Source organism: Neltuma alba, unplaced genomic scaffold (assembly GCF_004799145.2).
Source record: "Neltuma alba isolate B1F8T4 unplaced genomic scaffold, ASM479914v2 tig00005226_pilon, whole genome shotgun sequence".
Classification (NCBI taxonomy): Eukaryota; Viridiplantae; Streptophyta; class Magnoliopsida; order Fabales; family Fabaceae; genus Neltuma; species Neltuma alba.
In genome coordinates, this window is record NW_021634026.1 from 1 (window position 1) to 25,887 (window position 25,887).

The 25,887-nt window shown below is 35.6% G+C and overlaps 4 protein-coding genes across 9 annotated transcripts; 3 read left to right on the plus strand and 1 right to left on the minus strand.

The window, feature by feature from the left end:
* The first annotated feature begins 1,094 nt into the window (after nucleotides 1–1,094).
* On the plus strand, nucleotides 1,095–21,407 carry LOC114747152 (probable inactive receptor kinase At5g58300). 3 transcript variants are annotated; one of them, XM_028935445.1, is made up of 4 exons: nucleotides 1,095–1,105; nucleotides 7,965–7,967; nucleotides 18,289–19,646; nucleotides 20,496–21,407. In XM_028935445.1, exons 3-4 carry the CDS (start codon nucleotides 18,353–18,355, stop codon nucleotides 21,110–21,112), a joined length of 1,911 nt encoding a protein of 636 aa, XP_028791278.1. In that variant the 5' UTR covers nucleotides 1,095–1,105; nucleotides 7,965–7,967; nucleotides 18,289–18,352; the 3' UTR covers nucleotides 21,113–21,407. The 3 variants fall into 3 exon arrangements, with proteins under 3 accessions (XP_028791278.1, XP_028791279.1, XP_028791280.1); XM_028935446.1 differs by lacking the exons at nucleotides 1,095–1,105; nucleotides 7,965–7,967 and adding an exon at nucleotides 17,852–17,946 and having other exon boundaries at nucleotides 18,284–19,646; XM_028935447.1 differs by lacking the exons at nucleotides 1,095–1,105; nucleotides 7,965–7,967 and having other exon boundaries at nucleotides 17,995–19,646.
* LOC114747154 (60S ribosomal protein L10-like) lies at nucleotides 1,271–3,831 on the plus strand. Its single transcript, XM_028935449.1, is given in 5 exon segments — nucleotides 1,271–1,280; nucleotides 2,216–2,241; nucleotides 2,243–2,718; nucleotides 3,210–3,291; nucleotides 3,594–3,831. Coding segments are annotated over 5 exon segments (663 nt in total). The 3' UTR covers nucleotides 3,663–3,831.
* LOC114747153 (uncharacterized) lies at nucleotides 5,537–10,993 on the plus strand. Of its 4 annotated transcripts, none has more exons than XR_003740349.1 (4): nucleotides 5,537–6,266; nucleotides 7,197–7,469; nucleotides 9,260–10,429; nucleotides 10,514–10,993. XR_003740349.1 is itself a non-coding variant. In XM_028935448.1 (3 exons), the coding sequence occupies exons 1-3, from the start codon at nucleotides 5,574–5,576 to the stop codon at nucleotides 9,530–9,532; spliced, it is 1,239 nt and encodes a 412-aa protein (XP_028791281.1). In that variant the 5' UTR covers nucleotides 5,537–5,573; the 3' UTR covers nucleotides 9,533–10,993. The 4 variants fall into 4 exon arrangements, 1 of the variants encoding a protein (XP_028791281.1); XR_003740348.1 differs by having other exon boundaries at nucleotides 9,260–10,333; nucleotides 10,430–10,993; XR_003740350.1 differs by having other exon boundaries at nucleotides 9,260–9,986; nucleotides 10,169–10,993.
* A 1,515-nt stretch (nucleotides 21,408–22,922) lies between the features above and the next one.
* Nucleotides 22,923–24,446, minus strand: LOC114747156 (transport and Golgi organization 2 homolog). The gene is made up of 4 exons (XM_028935450.1): nucleotides 24,241–24,446; nucleotides 23,922–24,111; nucleotides 23,429–23,836; nucleotides 22,923–23,345 (listed from the first exon to the last, which is right to left on the minus strand). The coding sequence occupies exons 1-4, from the start codon at nucleotides 24,321–24,323 to the stop codon at nucleotides 23,208–23,210; spliced, it is 819 nt and encodes a 272-aa protein (XP_028791283.1). The 5' UTR covers nucleotides 24,324–24,446; the 3' UTR covers nucleotides 22,923–23,207.
* Nucleotides 24,447–25,887: the final 1,441 nt, after the last annotated feature.

Below are 25,887 nucleotides of genomic sequence, written 5' to 3' on the forward strand. Positions count from 1 at the left end.
TTAAATGATATTAATTTGATCCTTCATAGCTTTGCCAGTAAGAAAATTGTGACTTGATGCATTTTTAGAGGGTTAAGATATAATAGGAACTATGAAATAAATTTTCACTGGTGCCCCAAGACACCTGTCAGTAAGTGCAGGCAGCGGGGGACGGATGGATTTGCAGGCCAAATCGGTTGGTCGTTGATTGTGAGAGAAGGGTGGCTCTCTTTTTTTGGGGGGGGGGGGAATTGTTTGAAGGGTTGGAGGAAAAATGAGAGGCAAAACATTTAGGATAACAAAAAAATAACTAAAGAAGGAGAAGAAAATGAGGGAGACAATGAGCACTTTACGTCCAAAATTTTCATTCGTATGAAAACTTCTTTTTCCCTTGGAGTTTTGATCATGTGAGGAAAAGGGAAGGCTACAATGATAAAGACCACGGAATATTGGGAAATCTTCCACGGGGCCACATGGATCGATAGGATGAAATGTAAAGACATCATTATTAAAGTTTTTTTTTTTGGGGGGGGGGGAGAATGAGCTATGTCTCTAAATGTTTCATATGCAAAGATTTTTGGGCAAACCAAAATAAAATTAAATTCCAAGGATAAAAATTTTGGCGTCAGATTTCAGAAACTAAAACTCGACTGAGTTCAAATTTTAGGATTAACTCTTTAATTATTGTTTTATTATCAATTTCTTTTGTGTTATGAGATTATTAAGTGTGTTATGTCTATCTCCTCTTTTTTTTCAATTTCATTACCTCCACTACTTTCATTAGGTATTAATTTTTCACTACTCTATTACTCCTGTCTTTAATATTGTGACTCACCTTCCACTCACATTCATGTGATTTATTGTCCACTATGTCATTGAGTATAAGTGTAACGTATACGTAACACTATGCCTATAAATAAAACATGTCGTTGTGAAGTGAAGCAGGTAAAAAAAAAATATAATTCTTTTATTTCTTGTCTATATCTTTTTTCTAATTTATTTTCTTTGTTCGTTAATTTTATAACATTACGGTTGTATTAAAAAAAAATTATCATATCATTGATTGGGCCTTCAGCTGGTTGACCTTGAAATCGGAACCACTGAATTTTTTTTGGTTTTCGGATGGGTTTGAAAACATTGGTTTGTACAAAGCCCAAAAACCCTCGTCATATTGGGCTTGGGCAGAAGCAAGCCCCGAAGCCCCATGAGGCTGCTCTTTATATAACAAGCATTTTAGGGTTTTGTTGTTCCTGCACCTCGCGAACGCCAATCGCCCGTTGAGACAGGCGCCATGGGGAGGAGTAAGCATCAATCTCTCTCTGAAGAATTCGATATTTCTCAAACGTTCTATTTGATTTCATTTTTCTACAAGGGCTTCCATGTGTTATTTCTCCTTGTAATCTGTTTGCTGCTGATTTCGTGTAGATAGTTCAAATTCATATGGAGTCATATGTGGCTTCATCTGCATTACATTTGCTTTGGTTATGTACATTTCTCATCTGTTCCTGCTATTCCACCTGTGCACGTCAAGGTTCTGAATGTCGCACAGATTGGTATCTTTCCTGGGTTCGTCGCATTTACCGAACGAGTTGCTTATGAAATTTTCTGCTGGAAGTTTGATAATTTGGTTAAGTGCCATCGAAAATAGTGGGGTCATTGATTTTTCATAGACCTTACCGTGCGGTTGACATGTTCGAATGTCAGCTGTTTCAATCGGCTTCTTTGGAAGATGAGTTTGCGCATTTCTGCTCGGTCGAGTCTTTATTTAATTTATGTGAGCTGGGGAAGGAATTATTTTGAACGCTGCGTGACCCAATAACTTTGTATCGAAATAGATCTACCAATATTTCAATTGCATTCTTGGTCCTCAACCATTTAAACTACATTTTAGGTGCGTGGAAATTGTACTTCATGGTTTTCACCACTGCTGGCTCTCACTACTGATAATATATCAAAATCTATCCACGAAGAGTTTCTATAGTTATTCATGATTGTGATTCTATGCCTCATTACCACTGGATAGTTAATGTCTGTGAGCTTAAATTTTGAGCTCGTGTGACTTGGTTTTTAGTTGATGATGCTTCATAACATCCCGATTCATTTCTTGCACTGCTCATGCTTGTCATGGTCTGTTTATGATGTCTATAGTCTAATTCCATGATTATCAATTTGCTGTAAATAATAGACACGGTTGTAAAGTAAACTAAATTTCTGATTGTATGGCTAAATGACGCAGGACCAGCAAGGTGCTACAGGCAAATTAAAAAACAAACCTTACCCAAAATCACGCTACTGCCGTGGAGTTCCTGATCCTAAGATCAGAATTTACGATGTTGGGATGAAAAAGAAAGGTGTCGATGAGTTTCCTTTCTGCGTCCATCTTGTTAGCTGGGAGAAAGAAAATGTTTCAAGTGAGGCCCTGGAAGCTGCTAGGATTGCATGCAACAAATATATGGCTAAATTCGCCGGAAAGGATGCATTCCACTTGAGGGTTAGGGTACATCCATTCCACGTTCTTAGGATTAACAAGATGCTTTCATGTGCTGGAGCTGATAGGCTCCAAACAGGGATGAGAGGTGCATTTGGAAAGCCCCAAGGAACATGTGCTAGAGTGGCTATTGGTCAGGTCCTTCTTTCTGTTCGCTGCAAGGACAGCAACAGTCATCATGCTCAGGAAGCCCTCCGTCGTGCTAAGTTCAAGTTCCCGGGCCGCCAAAAGATCATTGTTAGCAGGAAATGGTATGCTTGTCTCATTGCCTTTTGTTATGGTGGCATCTGAACTTGAATTGTTGTATAATATATTTAATTTTAGAACAGTCTTGTTTGTGCGGTTCGCTGTTTTCTGTTTCTAATTTGTTTGGAATTTTTGACCTTTTTTAAAAAATATATTGAATTAACTAAATGATTATCTTTTTCTGATGAATTTCTAGATGTGTTTTAAGATCCTTTTCGAAAATATTTTGATCTGAGATACAGATATAGAATGATGCCCTGTACCAAATCCGTGAGTCGCTGGATTGGTTGTTAAGCGATTTGATTGGTGAAAGGTGGCAAGTGATGTGAAATTTTTTGATTTGAGATGCATAAAAAGAGTAACCCCTCGTATACGTACTAGAGTTAGATTTGACATCTGATGGTTGTCTGGGTCTGCTTTCCTTGTCATGTGGACTACGTGGACGATTTGCATTTGGTTCGCAGCAGTATCATTATTCTTTAAACTTCTTTCTCAGGGGCTTCACCAAATTTAGCCGGACCGACTATGTGAGGTTCAAGTCAGAGAACAGGATTGTGCCGGATGGTGTCAATGCCAAGGTAATGCGAAATATGATCGTTTACTTTACTTGAATGCCAAACGTTGGGGAATGGTCTATTTTTCCCCATTCTGGGAAATGAAATGATTCGTTAGAGCGCAAAACTTTTGAACACGTCCTGTGTTGGAGTAAATAACTGGCAGATGAGGTGTGAAACCGAATTAACAGAGTCAGTAATATATTGGAGCTTCTGCTCCTCAGAGTGACAATTTCTATGGTGAATGAGTTTCTTTCCATTTTTAATTTCCTCTGTAATTGGATTATTTGAGATTGGAGCTTACCATTTCCTTCTGCATTTTTCAGCTTCTTGGATGCCATGGACCTTTGGCTAACCGTGAGCCCGGAAGAGCTTTTCTGCACGCAACTGCTTAGGCCGTCTGTTTCATCTTTGAATCAGGATAATTATTAAAGACTGAGTTTTGGTTTCTTATTTGTTATCGTTGCTGCAGCAAACCATGCTAAGAGTTAACTTTTGTTTGTTCGAACTTTCAGTGGAATGAATTCTTTTCAGTGGCATGACTTTAGTTTTGTTTTATTCCAATAGTTTGTTTTATTCCAATCCCTTGCGTCAAGACCATCTCATCCTTTTGTTATTTGTCAATCAATTTATTGAGCTAAATTGAATAGGGAAAATCCGAAAATACTTGTTGAATTTTAAAATTTTAAGGCTTGTTTGGAGCTCCGTTCAAAACGGCTTTAAGCAAGTTCACGTAAGCCGAGACAAAACTCTCCTCACATACTTATCTCGTATTCCGTAAATCACGTTTGAAAAGCTACTTATAAGTCAATCCAAAAAGCTCTAAATTGATAACCATAGTTACTATATGATTATATTTAAAAAAGAAATGTAATATATTTTTGTAGTAATTTTTAATTCAGAATTTTAAATTTTAAAATGTATTTTTTTGAAATTTTTTCAATTGAATGATGTCTATTTACTTATTCAACAAATAAATGTCATCGTGCTGTTGAATTCCTCATTTGATATCGGTTTATATATGTCAGATGTGAGTCAAGCTGCATGATTTGGCAATGCGGCTGGAGATTCAGAGGGTTGTAAATTATAAGAATTATTTTCTGTTGGGTTTTTAATGGACGCAGCTTCCCCCTTTTTTTGACCTGGGAATGAATCGAAGCTTCGGCAAAATTAGTTATCGGCGAAGTTTTGTTGCTGATGAATGCGATGGATTGTCTTCCGCCCCGGGGGGGGGGGAGCCATCGGTTCCTTTTAGGCTTTGACATTTTGGTTGACCTTGATTTGCATTTTGTTATATCGAAACAGTAATTTTGCATTATGAAACATGAACTGAGGATAAGGGAAGAAGACAGGTAACATCTATGAAACATGCAAGGTCCAAACTAGTATTCCAAAATGACTGAAAATTGGTATTCTAAAATGACAGATTTTTTCAGGAGTATTTTGAAATTCTATCTTTTTTTGTTTTAAAATGACTTCATTTTTCTCAAGCATTTAAGAAAATCCTACTTTTATTGCTTGTCTGAAGCGCCGGCGCTCCGATACCGGCTTGCGGAGTTTGTAGTCGAGGAATTTTCGGTTAACTGGGTTAAGGTAAGGTTAGATTTGTTCCCAGCTTTTTTTTTTTTTGGGTTAAAGTTTCTGGAATAATATTCAGTCATCGAGCTACAAATTTCTAACTAATATAATGTAAAATAATATAACTCCTAAGCTAATAGTAATTTTTACTCAATAAATAATAAAAACAGCTTAACATATAACAAGTTATTTCTGATTTAGTCATTCTATTAAAAACTGGAGTTAATATTTTAAATTGGATGGATAGTTATCTTGTATTATTACATGAGAGCAATTAGACTCTAAAGATTTTTGTGTTATTTCAGTATTTTCGGGTAGTGATTTGATCTTGCCCGTTAGAGATTTGCCTGACTTTTTAGTTTTTTTTCCCATGAGATAATCACTCATGACTTTACAGTTTAATTAAAAAATATTCGGATAGAAACCAATCATGATTTTAGAAATGATTTTATAATATACGAAATAAATATATAAAAGAATTTATCTCGATTTAAAAAAATATTTTTAAAAAACACTTTTCTTGATTTCCAAACACCTCCTAAATGAAATTTGATTAAACGAAATAATGTACGACTAAATGAGATGAATAAATGATCTTCAACAATGGGGGTTTCTTTATTTTTTTTTTGGCTCATAAACAATGGGAAGTTAAGCCTTGGAGTACCATGTCCTTGAAGGGAAAGACCAAAAGATCGACTGGTGGTGGTTGGCGGCGGAATTCCATCCCAATGTCAAGAGCAATCCATGGTCTCCTCCGGCGACGGGACGGGATCAATCACCATCTTCATCGGTTGAGTTCCCCATCTTCAGTATGCAGTCCAGCTCCACAGGATCTATTCTCGATCCCTTTTTCTTCTTCATGTTTGCCCTATCCTTCACGCGCCGACAGTTTGTTCCTCCGTACGCAATCGAAGTTTCTCTCCTCTCATTCATTTGCTGCGAAGCCCACCTCCTCAATTGGGACATTGTCCCGATTTTTATATTCTTCGGAGCAAAATCCTCTTTCTTCCGTGATTCGCGCTTCGCGGAAATACTACGCTTCTTCTAGCCGTACTCCCCAGACATTCTCTTCCAGGAGGTCTGTAATTCCTAAAGAGGGCGACAACTGTGCTGGGTTTCGCTCCTTCTCCTTTAAATCTTCTTATTTGGGTAAAGTCAATGGAGGTTTCGCAAAAAAGGTCATTGATAAGCCAGTGACTGCAGTGCGTTCTGCTTTCTCCCGATACAGTGAGGCCATCGGTTTGCAAGTTGAGGCATTCTTTAAGAGGAATTACCTGTTTCTACTTGGGGCAGCTGGCGTTATGGTTTGTGCGCTGCTCTGGAGGATCATGTTTGGGATTGCAAACGCCTTCATTGGGCTGTCGGAAGGCATGGCTAAGTATGGGTTTCTTGCCCTTTCATCTGCTATCGTTGCTTTTGCTGTAAGTTCTTTTAATTGTCCTATGTATTGTACCTTGTTGAGTTTGTGTTGCCTGAACATTCCTTGCCTTTCTGACTGGATCAGTTCCATTACTAAACGCTTCATATACCTGTTACTTTGGTTTGTCTCGACTAAGATTAGCATTCCTCCTGCATTAGGCATATTAATGTTGTATGATATCTACAAGCTTTTCCTGAATGTGTTAGACAGATTATTGTATTTTGTTCCCACATACAAACTGGACTGGAGCTTCAGAGCATAGATCAGTTTGCAGAGGGATAACACAAACAATATGAAATGTAGCATCCATAGCCTCCCATTAAGCTAATGGTTGGTTCTCCCTTGCCGAACTTTCACTTGGAAAAATGGTTTTCTCCTAAACTTTGCTCCATTGATCGATGGCAGCGATTCTATGTTCATTTCTTTTCTACTTGCATTATGTATATCAGTTATATTTCAAGATTTACTTTCCAGGATTTTCAACTCTGAGACATCGAAGTCTAGGCTACAGAACGCTACTTCTTCAGCTATTTGTTAGAGGTGCTTGTTCATAATGAATATTTAAAATCATGGGATGCTTGCTAGTTGCTGTCATGAAGTGCAGCCCTATGTATACCTGTGATGCCCAGTTGCTGATCTCATGATGTTAGAGTCAAACTGCACTCCTAGTTAGTTTTCCATGCGCCCCTTTTGGACTGTTGATCAGCAACATATTCCTTATAGTCACTAGCCAATAGGTTGTGATTATTCCAATCGTAAATTTCTGTGCATAGTGATAGTACACTCCTTAATGTACTTCCTAAGAAAAATTTTGGAACTGTATGTTTGCCACTGTGAATTACTACTGATGGGACTAATCTCTACTTGTTAATAAATCACACGTTAGCTTGTGGATCATCACTAATTATCTTTAGCACTCTGCATTTTCAAGGGCTTGTACATTCGCTCAAGATTCACAATCAACCCTGATAAAGTATATAGAATGGCCATGACAAGACTTAACACTTCTGCTGGGATTCTTGAAGTTATGGGTCCCCCCCTTTCAGGAACTGATTTAAGAGCCTATGTGATGTCAGGAGGTGGGCTGACAATAAAGAAGTTCAAGCCAAGTATTAGGAGCAAGCGATGTTTTCTCATTTTTCCCATAAGAGGTTCTGAGAGGAAGGGTCTAGTAAGTGTTGAAGTCAAGAAAAAGAAGGGCCAGGTAAGCTTTGAAGTGTCCTATTTGATTCTGAAATTACTGCATCTAGCCTGGCTTATATGAATGTGTCATATATCCCATACTGTCCACGCATTGTCTTTCAACATCAAAGTCTGCTACGTGGTCATTGTAACTGGGCATGTTTTGTATCTCCGTGTTCTGGAATTCAACATGACATATCGCTAAAGTGTTAAATCCTCTTAAATTGTTGCTGCTTGGTGTATGAAAGGGTTATTTTACTTACGCAAATGGTTGGAATAAATAGGTTGGAAATAGCTAAAACCTAATTGCTTGAATTAGCTTGAAGCAAGAAATAGATTTTTGTCATTGAATACATACACAAGCATGCTTTAAGTATGTATCTTAGGCAACTCCCACAGAATTAAAGACCATGAAATCACTAAGAAGCTACATGTTTGCCCTTTGTTCCTGATTTATACCATTCTTGGGGGCCACAAATTTCTTCAATTCTCTATCTTTTCAGTATATATCTTAGAGATGGTAGAGCGGCAGACTAATGTGGAGGAAAGCTTCTGAAAGCTGAATGACGGAAGCATAGCTAGATTTTTTTTTTTTAATTTGGTTTCGTTTCTTTTCTTCATTCCTTCCTTTTAAAAAAAGAAAAAAAAAAGAGCAAGAGGCTGCTGCCACCTAAATTGAAATTAAGCGCAGAACAACTTGGAAACATGATTGATTCAGTACTGGATAGTACTCATCCATTCAAGAGCAACAGACGTATTATGAAACACAACAGCCAAACTGGTAAATACAAAATGCAAAAATAAGGGAAGGAAACCATGTTTAGCATTCAAAGAGAGCTCTTGCCCAGAGAATCCTTCATCAAAATCGTCACACGTACCTACCTGCCTACCTACAAGCAAAGCACTCTCAAAATAACCTTCTGTCTCTTTCGTACTTGTCTAGTTTCCCGTAGGTCCATGCCTCAGCAGAAGTATTTATCACCGGGGGTTCTGCTTTCCACCATCCTTCCTCACTCGTCTTCCTCTTGCTCTTCTAGAATACGTTTTCAACCTATCACTTGGGCATCAATGTTCGGGGTTAATTACTACTAGATACTTTAATAATATCGACCTGGAAAACTCATCAGGGTTCTCAAAAAGAAGCGGTTGCTGAAGCTATTATTTGGGCCTTTGGACCTTGTATGCTTAAAATATTCCCGCTGCAGGTTCTATGACCAGAATGGGGTCTTGTTTGTGCTCAGCAATATACATCTAGATGCTTCAGAACAGCTGATTTTGATACTGTGTATTATTGCCATAAAAAAATTGAATGCAAGCGTCTTCTGGGTTCCTTTGAAGTCACGTCTATACTTATGGTTTGTCATGTGGCTTAGCCTGAAAATTTGTACCAGAAGTGAAGATATTTATTTGCGGCTTTGTGTGTATAGAACAGAGCTGCCAACTGAATGTCCATTGTGGAGACGGACTTCTGCACGCCCCCTTACTCACTGGTTGAGCTGTTTGCTGTTTGTAGAACCTGTACTTTCAGCTTGGTGAATTCACTGTTCCTTTTCCATGACACAAAAAAAGTCAGCTCTAGTGCTCTCAGTTTCCAGAACTCTGCCATAGTATCGTTTCTCTTGTAACCCAAAATCTGTGAAGGATAATCACAAACTTTTTTTTTTTTGTGTCTGCATCCCCCCCCCAAAAAAAACTTTATTATTTCTTTGGCCAAAAACTTGTCCTTTAAATTAGTTATGGAAATTTTCCAAGAACTAAAAGAAACGGGAAGTGAAAAACTTATGCAGCCTTTGCTGTAATCTATCTATGCAGTATGATATGAAGTTATTGGCTGTCGATGTTCCCATGGCTTCAGGCCCAGACCAGCGGTTGTTTTTGATCGGGGATGAAGAAGAATACAAAGTTGGCGGGGGACTGATATCGCAGCTTAGAGATCCTGTAGTGAAAGCAATGGCGGCAACCAAAGAATTTGATGATCTTGACCTGATTGAAGAAGAGGAAGATGCTGAAAGAGAACGTCAGGAGGCTGAAAGAAAGCAACGTGAAGAAATTGAAAAGCTGGAAAGCAGTGGCCCTCAGCAATAGTTCCTAATTTCTGGTTTTAATTTATTGATTTGTTATCTAAGTTTGTTTGAAGGATGCTGAGGCTTCAGTTGTCTGAGCTGCATTATTGTGGTTTATAACACATTTTTTTTTGTTTTGAGTTTCAAGCTAGGTAAGTTCACAACATCCTGTACCGCAAATTGCCAATTTTATCCGAACCAAAGTTGAGAAAATAAAGCATACAGGTACTGAGGTGCACAATAAAGGTTTTGACGTTTGACCCAAGTGTTTTAACCTTTATGAATGGTCGTTACTGTTTTAGACTTTAGTGTTGTTCCACACAGCGATGGCCTATGCATTTCCAAATAGAGATGTCCAGTTTCTTATTTTGTTGAAAAGCGTGTGTTATCTCTGTAACGTCAGCATGATAGTTGCTGACAAGCTATGACAGCCCACCTTGCCCTTAGAGATGCCATGAGTGAAGAAGGATCTCGAGGTTGGTTTGTGACAATAACTACGTTCTTGCTTAATTGATAAGTCTCCACCCAATTGACCCCACATTCACGCTGAGAAATTTGCCGACTTTTTAAATGGCCCTTCTGCTCAACCTATGTTTTTCCTACTTGTCTGCATGGGCTATCTCCCGATCAACGTTCAATGTCTTTCTCTTCCTCTCAGGTTCATTAGCGACCGGTTTTGAAGAAGACAACCAACCAAGCATCAAGAGAACGAACCAATGCCCAATGGACGGTGTGAGATTTTGGCAACTAGGCCCAGTTGCGAGTTCCTCCTTCAGAAATCCAAGTTAGGTTTGACCAAAAACACAAAAAATCCAAAATGAAGGTGTGTCTTTTTGCTGAGTTTAGTTAGATTGATGATGATGTGCCCGCCACGTCATATCATGACTCCTTTCAATCCATGTGCGGAACATTATGACAGGTTCGATGTTGAATATGAAATCAAAACAAACAATGATGTCTGTCATTTTTCTCCTCTCTGAATCTGAAATTACTTTGACCAAAGGTTCTAGCTTCATCATACCCCATTTGGCTCCTACCGATGTTTTGAGGATTTGGCGCGCAACTTCCAGGAACTCCTCATCCTAGCTCTCGGCTCGGTAGGCTTGTTCACAAAATGCTCACGTATAATACTACTGGAGGTAGAGAAAAGGAATATTATTTGAAAAGTGCACAACTGTATAAGGAGGAGCGAGGGAGTGGCCTTTTTGAGTGGTGGAAGTTTGAGCTTATAGACAACAGTACAATTCGTTGTATTGTTTTCATCAATGTTGCGTGGAACTTGGTGTCTGCAGTGTGGTTTCAGTGTTCAAGAGCAAGGGGTGGACAGGACAACACTAATGGAAGTGGTATGGTACTTGGTAGTTAAAAAGGCTTTGTTGTTAAACTCACTCATTATTCATCATTGCTGTCATTGAAAGTTATGAAGAACAATTATTTCCGGATTCATAACCAATCCAGTCTGATATCAATGTCATTTAGCTAACTTTCACTCTCTCTTTCTCGCTTTGTGCAATCTGACCTGTGAAGGACATCAAAAGTCAGCCGCTGATATATTTCAGTATTACTTGTTTATTTAAGATTATTATATATAAGTTAAGAAGTATATAAAATATAATCTATTTGTATTTAAATTCGTCTCTCATTTAATGCCCCTAAAATATTATAATAATAGATAATTAATTATTCCAGAAATGAAATTAAATTTTTTTTACTAAATGTTGTATTGGAATTTTAAAAACACATATAATATGAAATAATTTTTTCCCCAAGGACTAATATAATAATAGTAAGATGGCGGGAGTAATAAAACTGCCGTAATTGTCAGTCTGACGCAACCAATCCCCAGGTGATGAGCAATCGAGCATCAGCAATTAATAGGGCTGTATCGAATTTTTAAAATAAATTACCATGTTACTCATAATATGTAAATAATATAATTTGAAGTGAAAAAGTTGACTTTACTAATAAAAAAATAAATTAGTAGGGGATTAACTCTTAAAGAAATCGTAATTTATTTAAGTCCTTAAATTCATATGTAATAAAAACCAATGGTACATTAATTCAATAAAATTTCAAGGGTGTTGTGAAATTAAACGGTAAAGAAAATAGATTAAAGAAGAGATGTGGATAAGAAAATGAGATAATAATATTGTGTTCCTTCACTTGTTTCACTTGCATCACAATACAATAGTATGTCCTATTTATAAACATGGTCTTACATATGAATTACATTATTACTTAAAGGATAGATAGTATATAATAAACCAAATGAATGTGAAGTGGGGGTGAGTTACAAGATTAAAAGTATAGTGAAAAAGTAATGGAATAGTGAAAAATTAATGCTTAGTGGGAGTTGATGAAGTTGAAAAGGAAGAGGAGATGGACATTCACATTTGATAATAGTCATAACACTCCTTCTTGGATGTTCATTATATCAGGATGTGCCTCATTAAAAAACTTCAATTAGAAAAAACCTTGTGGGATAAAAACCTAGCAGAAGAAAAAGAGTACACATTCATTGATACATTATTCGGTGCTGCCTCATTAAAAACCTTGCTAAGAAAACCCAGTGAGAAAAACCATAGACAAGGAAAAAAGAGTACAGCGTGTATTTAACTCCCCCTCTTGATAACATCAATTGATATCCCTGAGTTTGTGGCATTCGATATCATGAATAAGTTTTTCAAATATTGTAATTGGAAGTGACTTGGTGAACAAATCTGCTAGATTTTTGTTTGAACGGATTTGCTAAATATATTTCACCATCTTTTGAATATTATAAAATACTTCATCTGGAATTACTAACATTTGGATCAAAAAAGAATTTACAACCTTTATTTTAGTGTCTTCGTGTTGGTAAAGAACTATATCTTACTAGTAAGTTAACAACAAATGATATATCAAGTCATATGTGACTAGCAAGATATACAAGTACACTAATTGTACTAACATATGGTATTTCTGGATCAAATAGTTTTTCATCAACTTCTCAAAGCCTAAAAAGATCTTTATTCACATACACAAATCTCACAACCATCGAAGTACATAATGAATATGATTTATCTATATAAAACACTTTAAGACCTTTCTTGTATCAATTATTCGATACACAAAAGTTTTTATTTCTCAGGTATTCAATTTGCAATCCGAGACAAAACTTTGTTCTTCCCAAGTTCTTCATTTCAAATTCTTTTTTTAAGCAATCCATAGCTTTTGTAAGCTCTTTAGGAGTTTCAATAATATTTATGTCATCACCATAAACAACAATTATAGTAAATTCATTTTCAAATCTTTTTCATAAAACTGCATTGGCAAATTGGATCATTTTTATATCACTTTTTCAATTGATATTTACTTAGTCGATTATACCACATATGCCCTGATCGCTTCAATTCTTATAGAAACTTATTTAGCTTAATTAAGTATTATTCTCAAGACCTTGAATTGTATGCTTCTGACAAGTAAAATCCTTCAGAGAATTTCATATATTTTGATCCATAATTATAAAATAAATGATACATACTGAAATTATTTTAATCTTCATAATATTTCATATACTGAAAGATTTTCTTATATATGCTTTTGGTATATTTTGGATACTTCAAGAATTATCATGTAAATTTTACTATTTAATGATCCTCATCCATGGGTCATAATAATATCTAACATACGCATTTCATAACTGCCAAACTATTCAAATATATAAAATTGTATCCATCACAGAGGAATATGTCTCATCATAATTATTTGTGAAAATCTTTATTTTCACATAAACATCCATATATTGCATAGAAACTTTATATTTCATGTGTTTGGACTGCAGATTTATTTTCACATATCGAACTAATATTTTCATCACGTCTTTTCCTTTTTACTTTTGTTCTTGGCCAAATTTATGTCTACTTTATATGATAGATCTATGTGCAAGATCCTCTTTTTATCACGTGATATTCTTGCGAAAATCATTGTCGACAACTTTACCTTTTCGGTTCCATTTTTCTTTTGTGACATAACTTGTTGAGATCTCTTTCTTCCTTTTTAGGTACCTAACCTCTTCTGGGGTTTTACAATTAGTTATGTCTTGACACTTTTTTAGAGTACATGCCTTCTTAATACAACTTCTAAGTTGTATGCTTCTCTTTATTTAAGATATTTATATTGGAACCGATTAACCTCTCATGCTTCTGGCATGTCTCATTTTTATTTATACTAATTGAAGCATTTTAAGTTGAAATAAGAGATTTAAAAATTTTCATTCAGGTCACTAACATATTTTGTAGCATTTCATAAATGCAATTTTGATTAACTTCTGGTCCATACTGATATATTTGAGGATCTATATTTGATAGTAATAATGCATTTCATGCATTCTCTTTTCTAGTTACTCAATTTCTCCTCCTCATGTTAAGAAAATTTTGTCGAATAACAGTCAACTAATTATACAGTATAAATCTTCTAAATCTATTTGTTTCTTTTAGGAACATTGTTTTGTTCCATTTAGAGACAAACAAGAAGAAGGAGGTTCTTACCCAACATATGTCCCAACTTTTTTTTAATATCCATCTATATGCATTGTACTAGATTGGTAAGAATAAATATCGCACATTTTAATTTTTAAATGAGAAATATTTGGCTCCTGACTAAAAGCCAATTTTATTAGGAGAATTTTGTTGCTTTGATATCTATAAGTACTGCAATATATTAAATCAAATATGCCAATACTAAAATGAAAAAATTTGTTCTCATAAATATTGATTAAGCTATTCACGGAAGTATTACAAATAATTTTACCAAATCAATTTATTAAACAGGCTTTTCAACATTAAAAGCCTGATATATAAATTCACTAGTATATTTAAAATCAAGTTTTGGGAATCACATAGTCCGGAAATATTTATCTAGATAATCTCGCAAACTTCATGTTGCAAGTTAATGTCAATCACACATCTTACCATTTTATATAGATACATCTATCAAATATTGAATACTTGTATGACTTATGTGCTTCTAAATGGGCCCATATATATTTCTAGAAATGTAGTGATCCATTCAAAACAAAATATAACTAATGATATTTTATAATCAATTTTCTTTGAGAACAAGCAGTACATACGAATTCTTAAAAATGTTGGCTATTCGGAAGAACCTTCTGGTTCTTCAATGGATATCAATACATAATCTTCAATAATTTGTTACATCATATGGTTTAAGATGATCAAACAAGTCATGTCAACAATAAATCTAATTGTATCAATAAACTTCTGGTTTACTGTACCATGTTTTATTACCAACAATAAATTTTTTAATATAGTATATGATTGATGATATCCATTTATAAAATTGATATGAAAAATATATCTAATATCAACTCATACTTATATTCCAGTAGTCTTCCCCTCAAGTTCGAGTCATTCAAACATGATTCCTTTATTCATATATTTCATAAACAATTATAAGCATATAATAGACTAAGGCCAATAACCCATCTTTTGCTTGGAAGCCCAAGTATTTTCTAATTCATACATAGTTATGGACTTTAATCCAATTATGCTATAACACTTACACTCTTTGGAGAACCAAAGTTATGATGTAGATCTATGGGTCATATTTTTTACTATCAATACTTTGTCTGCTCATAAAGAAAAATCAGTATCAGTTTTTCTGAAACTATATTAATACTATTACATCTAATCTTCAAGAACTATATAATTTAAAAGGAATATGAAAGACAATTTTATTTCAATATATTATTAACATAATAACAAATAATTATGAGTATCGCAGATTTAACTTGCAATACACATAGAGAACACACAAAAATGATGAAGAACATTTACAATGAACTTTAAAAAATAAAGTACAAATAAGACTCAATGTTCAAAATATAGACATTTAAAATATTCAAAACTAATATTGAATCAGATCATATAAATAAGATATAAATAAACAAAATACAACTAGTAACTTTTGGGTCTATTTGATCTATTTAGTTTTATATCACACACTTATCAATATCACAATATCAAATTCTTATAACAATTTGTTTCTCACAAATCATAATAAATTTAAAGACCGATAAAAATTAAACATTATACATATAGCATTCTAGGCATATAGTTACATATCTTCTATTTTTATATATGCTTTTGGCATCTATTTTTCTTCAGAACTTATTGCTTTCAGGCATTAGAATCGCTTTTGATATTTTCATAATATCACATGGTCTTTTTATTTCACAACCATTTTTTTTAACATTTGCTTTTCAATAAATTAATACATATTTGTCTATATGACTTCTAGTCACATTATAACATTTGTTCATAATTTTATCATATTGATCATAGGGCTGTTACTAATTCTTCTGTTATGATTCAATAGTCAAGCCCCAAGATTATTGCCCTTTTAGTTATCAGTTCTACTGATACAATGTGATCATACTCTTTATCACTCTTATGGATATATTCCTTGCTTTCAATAGCACGCTATCATTTTTCTCAACTATTAGTCTTCAGGACTATAATAAAATTTTCAAAACTACGAAATTCTTTTATATTGTTTAATTTTTTAAACCATCAATCTTCAATACTTTAATATAGATTATCAAATTATGACAATTTTGTCATGCCGTCTGTTACTACCATAAGATGGTCTTTTATCAAATAATCATCATAACATGATGTGGCTTCTGGCCATCTAATTACAAAATCAAGAGTACAATGGCTATTAGCCATTTATTTATATGTTTAACATTTTACTTTCTAATACAACAATTAAGTAATATTAGAGATGATAATCATATATAGTAATGTTATAGATGAACATAAACCTCCTAGCAAATCAAGAAATATAAGAATAATATGATCATGAAAATATAAGAAAAGTAAGAAATAAATTTTTTTTTTCATATCTCAATATGATAAATAAAATATTCGGCTACCAATAAATCAATAAGATTAATATGCAAAACCACCATTTTCTCTAAATAAATTGGAGAAATCTTACTAAACTGTTCGGATCAAACTATCTTCATTCAACGAATAAAATATCAACGTGTATCAACTAGAAGCCATGAACTCTAATGGTGCCGGAGTGGTTATCTAGCATGACTAGAAATCATGTGGGCTCTGATAGTAGAGTATCGTGCTGATAATGTGTTGTGAAATTAACCAGTAAAGAAAGTAGATTAAAGAAAAGATGTGGATAAGAAAATGAGAGAATGATATTGTATTCCTTCACTTGCTTCACTTGCATCACAATACAATGGCATGCCCTATTTATAGGCATAGTCTTACATATGAGTTACATTATTACTTAAATGATAGATAGTGGATAATAAACCACATGAATGTGAAGTGGAGGTGAGTTACAAGATTAAAAACATAGTGAAGAAGTAATGGAGTAGTGAAAGAAAAGTGCTTAGTGGGAGTTGATGAGGTTGAAGAGGAAGAGGAGATGGACATCCACATTTGATAATATTTATAACAAAGGGATGTATTGTCAATAATAAAATTATAAAAAAAAATCTGAATAAGCTATTAATATAATGAACCAATCTCTTGTATTGCTATTCAATAATTCCAACCTCAGCTATCATTTGAATTTAATCTTTAGTTGCAGGTAGCTGAGGGGTTTCATGGCAGCTTAAACGAGCAAGAAATCACCACCAATTATTTGCATAATATTTTAATGTTAGGATAAAGAATGCTACTTTTGGCAGAGAGTGCTTTTTCTTTAAAAAGAACCAAGCACAATGAAACATTAGCTTTTTCTTTATAAGTCCTGTTTTATCTTGGATTCTCTATTATTACCATGCTTTTCTAAAGAGCAAAGTACACGATATTTTTTTTATGAAGGATTTAGTCAAATTACATTTTTGCATCCTTTAGTTTTAAAAATTATACTCGGAATCTCCTTTAATATATCTTTTTATCCTCGGAGGTAGTACATATTTTTTTTAAGAAAATAAAATCATCATCATCTTCTTCGGCTTTATTTATCATAATAAAAATAAAATGATATTGGTTTCTTTTACTGAAAAAGAAAATTTTTTACAATACATTTCAAAATAAGAAAAGAGGGAGTATTATTTTGTTTTAAAAAAAATATCTTAATCTACAAAAATCTTTGTATATCTATATCTATAATTTAACTAGGCCTCAGGGAAATACATGTAATTATACTGCTTTCTTTAAGGATTGATTTTATTCGTCTCCCTACTTACTAATTTTTCATAAAGGCACCGATTTTCTTTATTCTATAAAAGGGAGAACCTTAGTCCCCCCACTAGTTAAAGTTCAGAGCCAAACGCTTTTCCTTTTTAGCTTTTTCTCTTCTTTCAAACGGAAGGGTCACTATAACACCCCTCATGGAAAATTTGAACTTGGCCCTGTTCATCCATCTGAAAGGAGTTATCCCTTCTTCAACTCCTGCCTTATGGTAAGCATGCGCAATACTCACTTTTGTTCATGTTCCTTCTATTCAGATTTGCGATAACTGATGTTTCTGCATCAACTCCATCAAAATTCTAGTTTTCAGAAACAGTACTTTGTTCAGATTAATTGAATTGATTTGTGCACAATTTCATTAATTACCCTCAATCCGCAACCATCTCAACTGTTATTTGGGTTGAACATGAAAATCTGGGATGAAATTTCTTCTTCATTTACAGAGTGAAAAATCATTCTCATTCACTGAGTTTCTAGCAGAAACCAAGTTTAAGCTTAGTTCCGAAAGATTCCTGTGTTCCTAATTTCAGCTATATGATCAAATCCAGGAAAGGATAGAGAACAGATAAGGTCTGAACTTGGAGCTACCACTGGACTTACTTTTTTTGCAAGCACCCATGATGTTCAAGTCCTTAATTTCTGCAATTGTTTCACTAAGCTTCTTGCCAATATTCTCTGGCACGACTGTAGCTGATCTGAACTCTGATGGACAAGCTCTCTTGGACTTTGCTTCCAGTGTCCCACATGCCCGAAGACTCAACTGGAATGATTCTGCTTCAATTTGCAGCTCATGGGTGGGTGTAACTTGTAACCCAGACAAAACTCGGGTCATTGCTATTCATCTTCCAGGAATTGGCCTCAAAGGCCACATTCCAGAAAACAGCATAGGAAAACTAGATGCCCTTACAGTACTGAGTCTTCACACCAATGGCCTTAATGGGAAGCTTCCTTCAGACATCCTTTCCATTCGTTCACTCGAGTATGTACACCTTCAGCAGAATAATTTCTCAGGTCCAATCCCTTCATCTGTCTCTCCTAAACTCATTGCACTTGATATTTCTTTCAACTCCTTCTCTGGCACTATCCCACCTACATTTGTCAATCTCAGAAGACTCACCTGGTTGTATTTTCAAAACAATTCCATCTCTGGACATATCCCAGACTTCAACCTCCCAATGCTCAAATATCTTAATTTGAGTAATAATAACTTGAGTGGCTCAATTCCAAACTCTATCCAAAAATTTCCTCACACTTCTTTTCTTGGGAACTCTCTTTTGTGCGGGCCACCTCTGAATCATTGCTCTGCAGTCAACCCTTCTCGATCTCCTCCGTCTGCTTACCCCCCAGTCACTCCATCAAGTACCCACAGTCAAAAAGCTACCAACCCAAAGAAAAGATTTGGATTGGCTTCTATACTTGCTCTGGTAATTGGGGGCTGTGCGTTCCTAGCTCTCCTAGTTTTGGTAATCTCTTTGTGCTGTTGCAAGAAGAAAAACGGTCAAAGCAGTGGCATACTGAAAGCGAAGGCAGCTTGTGCAGGAAAGAACGAGATTTCAAAGAGTTTTGGAAGTGGAGTACAAGAGGCTGAGAAGAACAAGTTGTTCTTCTTCAGAGGGTGCTCTTATACCTTTGACCTTGAGGATTTGCTAAAGGCCTCAGCTGAAGTTCTTGGAAAGGGAAGCTATGGAACAGCCTACAAGGCTGTTTTGGAGGAGGGAACAACAGTGGTGGTTAAGAGGTTGAGGGAAGTTGTGGTCGGGAAGAAGGAGTTTGAACAGCAGATGGATATTGTGGGGAGAGTAGGAAGCCACCCTAATGTCATGCCTCTTCAAGCTTATTACTATTCCAAAGATGAGAAACTCCTAGTTTGCAGCTTCATGCCAGGCGGAAGCTTATTTGCCTCATTGCATGGTACGTTTATGTTTCCCCTATGATCCTGCTCTGCTTGCTTCATTTAGTCCATGCACTGACCCTTTTTCTAGCATTCCAAAGAATGGAGAAAGTGAAACTCTTCTTTCCTTCGATCCAAATTAGGATTTTTTCCCCCAAAGGGAGCATCATCACATTACATACTGTAAATTAGGTAGACTGACTAAATAACCTTTCATTTTCCAGAAAAATAGCTTCTATAGTCTAAAATATTCCCTAGATCATGAAGACAGTCAAACATCTCAACGAATAAAGCCTTTTGACAGTCAAAAGCTTTGGCTCCAGCCTTCCATTGAGAACTGAAATTTAAATTCGACGACGACAAGAAAAATTTAGAACCAGATTAGGTCCCCCGTTGTTATCATTCTGCAGCTGCTTTAGATTTTTTTATATGGTTAAATATGAGTAACGAAAAAGGGTGAAGTGAATGTCAGCTGAAGCGTTTGAAGGAACTCTCTAAACGATTCATTATTCTGGCAGAATTGTGCTCAGTTTGTTTGAGCCAAAAACTTCACTTGATCACAAAATTAAGGAAATTATAATCAAATTCCTCGCACGCTTAAACTGCATACGCATTTGTGAGAAGATCATTTTGTAATTAATAGCTTGGTGCATCTTCTGATAACCCAACTGCTAGTCCAATTTGTGCATGTGCAAGCAGCTTAACTACTACTAATAGTGAGCTGAATGAACATTTGCAAAAGCAAACACTTAACTACCATGAAGATTCTTCACTTGGTTTTGTTTTATTAGTCTTCTATTCATCTAAAATTGTCAGCTGCGGTAATGTTGATATATCTGCCTGAATCTTCGATCCCAAAACAACACCAGGAAACAGGGGAGAGGGAAGAACTCCACTGGACTGGGATGCAAGAATGAAGGTCTCACTTGGAGTTGCCAAAGGAATCGCTTTCATACACTCCGAAGGGGGTCCAAAATTCACACACGGCAACATCAAGTCCACCAATGTCCTCCTAACCCAGGACCTCGACGGCTGCATCTCCGACGTCGGATTGCCTCCGCTGATGAGCACTCCGGCAACCATGTCCAGATCTAACGGCTACCGAGCGCCAGAGGTGACGGACGCCCGAAAAATCACCCACAAATCTGATGTCTACAGCTTCGGGGTGCTCCTCCTGGAAATGCTGACGGGGAAATGCCCGATGAGATACCCTGGTCATGACGAGGTGGTGGATCTGCCGAGGTGGGTTAGGTCCGTCGTCCGAGAGGAGTGGACGGCGGAAGTGTTCGACGAGGAGCTATTGAGAGGGCGATATGTGGAAGAGGAAATGGTGCAGATGCTTCAGATTGCGCTGGCGTGCGTAGGGAAGGCGCCAGATATGAGGCCCAGGATGGAGGAAGCTGTGAGAATGATGGAGGAAATCAGGCAGCCGGAGTTGAAGAACCGGCCTTCTTCCGAGTCCGACTCCAATCTGCAAACACCTTGAATGTTGCATCAAGAACGAGCCGGAGGTTGAGTGAGAGAGAGAGAGAGAGAGAGAGCATTTTCATGGTATTGGGGACAAATTCGAGCACCGATTCACGACAGGTATTCTGTGTCTTCTGCCAATAACAATTGCATTGTATAATAAAAGTGGCTGCTTCTCCCCGGTGGGATTTTAGTTAATGTTGATTCCATTTGATGCCTGTTTCCTATCATGTGGGCTGTAGCTGTCTTTGTTCAGTGACAAATCAAGCCTATTTTCATCCTTATAAAGCCTAGAGTTTCATTCTTGTTCTGTTAAAAGTACATTATACATGCATATACCACCGAGCACTAGTTGTTTCTAATTCCTTGAAGGAGTAAGATAAACATGGTGAGACCGCTTACTCCATTAATTAACAACTTGTTAGTAAAAAGAAAATGTTTATAACATATTTCTCTAATAACATTTATGATCGATCTTTCTTATTGGCCTGAAATAATTATAATGAATCTTGAAGTAGAGCCCCCGGGCCCGCACAATGATCTGGCCTGGATGCTTACCTAATCTTATCTTTTCATCGATTCGAATTCAATATTTTTAATTAATTATTTTATATAAAAATGATTTTTTAAAAAGTGATTATTGAGAGATTATTTTTATTTTAAATTTTATACTTATTAGAATAATATCTTGAAAAACAAAAGTAAAAAAATAAATTTAAACCGCTAAAACAGATTAGAAAAGATGAGAGCTGGTTGTGCACTCAAAACAGATTCGTCGCATATCCTTCCACTTTGGTCAGGGTTTGTGCGTCATGTTTCGTTCCAAACTCGAAGTCAAGATTGTTTGGAATGAATAAGCCATCGCGGACAATGATTTATTTCCTAGAAACAGTTTCCCACGTACGGATACCAAGCAACTTGCATAGCCTCCCTTATCAGGGATCGTGTTCCGACGATGGCAAAACCAACTTGCGGGACATATAATGTGCAAAACAAGCTTTTGTTTAATACGAAACCGGGTGCTCATCGGCAACCAAACTTGTCAGATTTGGAGATTTGGATCGTCTTCATCTAAATGAATAGTACAAATTTAAAATTTATATTTAATTATTTTTAAATAAAAATTATTTTTTTAAAAAAATATTGTTTAAAGATTGTCTTTATTTTAAATCCGATACTAATTAACATAATTATTTTAAAAATTAAAAAGATAAATATGAATTGTCCAAAACAAATTTAAACAATCCAAATCGGATGAGTTCAGGATAGTAAGTCGAAACATATTTAGTCTGAAAGACTCTTGAGATGGATAAAAATAATAAGTGTTAATACAATGTTTGGCCCTTATAATTTATCTTTAATTTGGTTTTAGTCTATATAATTTTAAACATAGGTCTTAGTTTCTTAAGAGAGGAAATGATGCAGGTTCTTATTTAAATATAAGAAGTAACATTTTGGACGCAATATAAGAAGTAACATTTTGGAAGCAATAATTGAGGAACCAAAACCTACCGTTTAAAATTATAAAAATCAAAACCGAAATAAGAACTAAATATCAGTGATGACGATGATGGAAAAGAGGAAATGAGAGGAACGAGGGGGGGATGGTACGTACTTACAGTGGAGGTATTTCATGTTGAAATTTGCAACTCGAGAGGAACTTGTGGGGCAGCGCAACCTGAGGAATCTGCCTGGGGACGTGATGGTGTTGGATAGGAACAAAATTGTGTTTACACCTGTAATTAATTGCAGGTGGCAGGTGCAACAAGTATATAAAATGAGAGAAGTAGAATATCATTTTCATGAGGCGGTGCGTAAAAGCACTTCAAGGCAATAGCACCATATCATGCGGTGCAATTGCATCAGAGGACGTCTTCCTTTTATTTCTAACCTTTTAAAACACCAACCAGGAGAGTTTGTGTCTTATATTGAACCAACGGTGTTCTTTATTTTCATAACAATATCATCACAAATCTCCCAACTGTCCAAGTTCAAATACTCCTTGAACTTGAACAATTTTTACATAAAAGTACAATGATGAATCCCAAATTATTGCGTAAAATGCCACAAGGAGTATGAAATATTAATATGGGGGATCATCATCATCATCATCATCAGTGCTGGATATAGAAAGTGAAAAGATGATCCTTCCAGGCGTTGGTGCTACCCACATCCAGATACATCTCATAAAAGCTGACTTCCCCACTCCATGTTACAGACAGGGCAGTGATGCTCCGAGTCCCATAAACACCCTGCATCTCATCAGTATTACCACTATAACAAGAACAAAGAAATGAAATGGAAAGGAACGTTGAACGAGAAATGAAGAAGGTACCAGTGCGGTTTGGCAATGGACAAAAATGGGGCTCAAGGAAAGTTCCCAGTCAGGAGAGCAGATGTGAGGGAGGAGGGCAGGTGGGGATTTAACAGAGTCCTTCATAATAGCACCAGCAATGTGGCTGAGTGAAACTGGTTTTTCCCCGTACTTGGCAAGCTCTTGTTGGAACCGCACACGAAGCCTCTCAGACTTGTGCCAAGGCGAGTCTAGCTGAGCGTTACACAGAACATGGAGGCCCGGCTTCACCTCCTGTATGTAGAACTTGCCAGCCTCTGCTTTTGGTCCCCTGTTGCTCATATAAACCATGGATTTCGTCTCTATGTCTCCCACCACCAAGTTGAAGCCGTTGTAATACTCTCCTTCTGTCTTTAGCTCTTCTGCAAATTCCCTCGGGCTCTTTCTGCTCTGTCACACCCACACCCACATGAATATATATATATATAAATATAGTACATAATTTTTCAGCATGTAAATGTATCTCAATATGTACCTTGAGAAACAGAAGGGGAAGCTCGCCCCGGGTTCTGGCACGAGGACTAGTGTGAGGTTCCAAGACGTTAGTAAGAAAAGCGATTCTTCCGTCTCTGCAACAACCCAGCCATGTCCCTCCCCCCAACTCGTCTCTTCCTCCCAGGATCTCTGTTTCCGAATCTTCCCACCATGACGCTGCCTTCGTCGCCCTTCATTTCACCGACATTAACATTAATTCACTCCTCAGTTTTTTTCATTCATATATATATATATATATATATTAATCACTGTCTACATAGTCAATAAGAAGGATGGAAGGAAGGGAAAGAAAAGCTTGCCTGTTGTGGTACTCGTCTCTGTTGTTCAAGAGGATCAAAGGGTAGAGTGGGTGGGCTTGCCAAAGAAACGCCACTATGCACATTTGGAATATTGAAGGGTGCTGGCCGATACGGAAGGAAGGGCTGAGTTAGAGAATTGATGATGACCCAGAGAGTGAGGGATATAAATATATAGAGTCTATTATGCTCTGATTAAAAAAAGAAAAAAAACATGATTGAACATGGTCGTTTCCCAAAGGACACATATATACGTGATTAAGAATGAATGGCCCTATGAAGAGGTACTGTGGTCCTTTGTATTGGGAGCATATATATATCAATAGCTCTGTTACTTAATATGGAAATTTATTTAGTTTTTATTTTGATTCTAAATATAAAATCTTAATTCATTTTGTCTCTCATATTTATCTATTTTTTTTAATATAATTCTCATAATAATAGTAAGTCTAACCAATATACTGAATTAATAAGGATATTTTAAGAAAGATAACACCTATTTATTACAGATAACTAACTTAACAAAATTTTTTTTAATCTACTCAAATTAGTTAGCTAGTTCTTATATTAAGGATCGAAACTAATATTTCCTTGCGAGTATCATGCGTCGCTCCAGTATTTGGTGCGGACCTGCGGATATACGTCTGATTCAGAATTTGACAAAAAGACGTGTGAAGGAAAAAAAAAACCCTCTAAATTAACCAATAATACTAAGAGAAAATTCCAAAAAAAGGTCCTTGGAATATAGAAAATTTCAGATTGGGTCTTGAAATTTCGAAAATGACAGAAAGGGTAAGTGACCCAATTTGTCATTTGTAAAATCAAGAGAAATTGACAATTTTACCCTCATTTGTATTCATTTACTACAATGATTTAAGGAATCACTATAAGGGTTTAGGCGTTACTTAAATTTTGTGTAGCGAATAACTACTCATTTTTCATAGTCAGGTGTCTTATTATTAACTACAACTAATTTTGTAATCATTAAAACAATGTAAGCATTACCTAGATTTGTGTAGAGAATAAACTACTCATTTTTTCATAGTCATGTACCTTATTATTAACTACAACTAATCTTGTAATTACTAAAACAGTGTAAGCGTTACCTATATTTGTTTAGAGAATAACTACTAACTTTTGCTTAGCCAGGGGCAAAATTGTCAATTTGTCTTAATTTCACAAATGACAGATTGGGTTATTGACCCTTTCTGTCATTTTTGAAATTCCAGGATCCAATTTGAAATTTTTTATATTCCAAGGATCTTTTTTGAAATTTTCTAATACTAATAATTAAATATAGTAGCATATCATTTTCAGTTTTCAATGATTTTGTGAGATTGGGATATATTATTCCTATGAAAACCATGACCTGCCGTTGAGCTTCGTGGCTCAACGTGATCCGTGTGAGGATCCATTAGTCACGCACGTGTCGCCCAAAAATTAGGTGCGGATATGTGTTTGATTCAGAATTTGATACGACCTCATCTAGTCTTAATTATAAGATTTTATTTATAATCTATAAACGAGATATTATAATTAGAAAAAGATTAAAGAGAAAATTATAGTAATGTCTTGCTGGACTATTAAAAAATCATAACTCTAATGATAAGTCAACAATTGAAACCATGTGTTATTTCTTGTTCTGTGCTT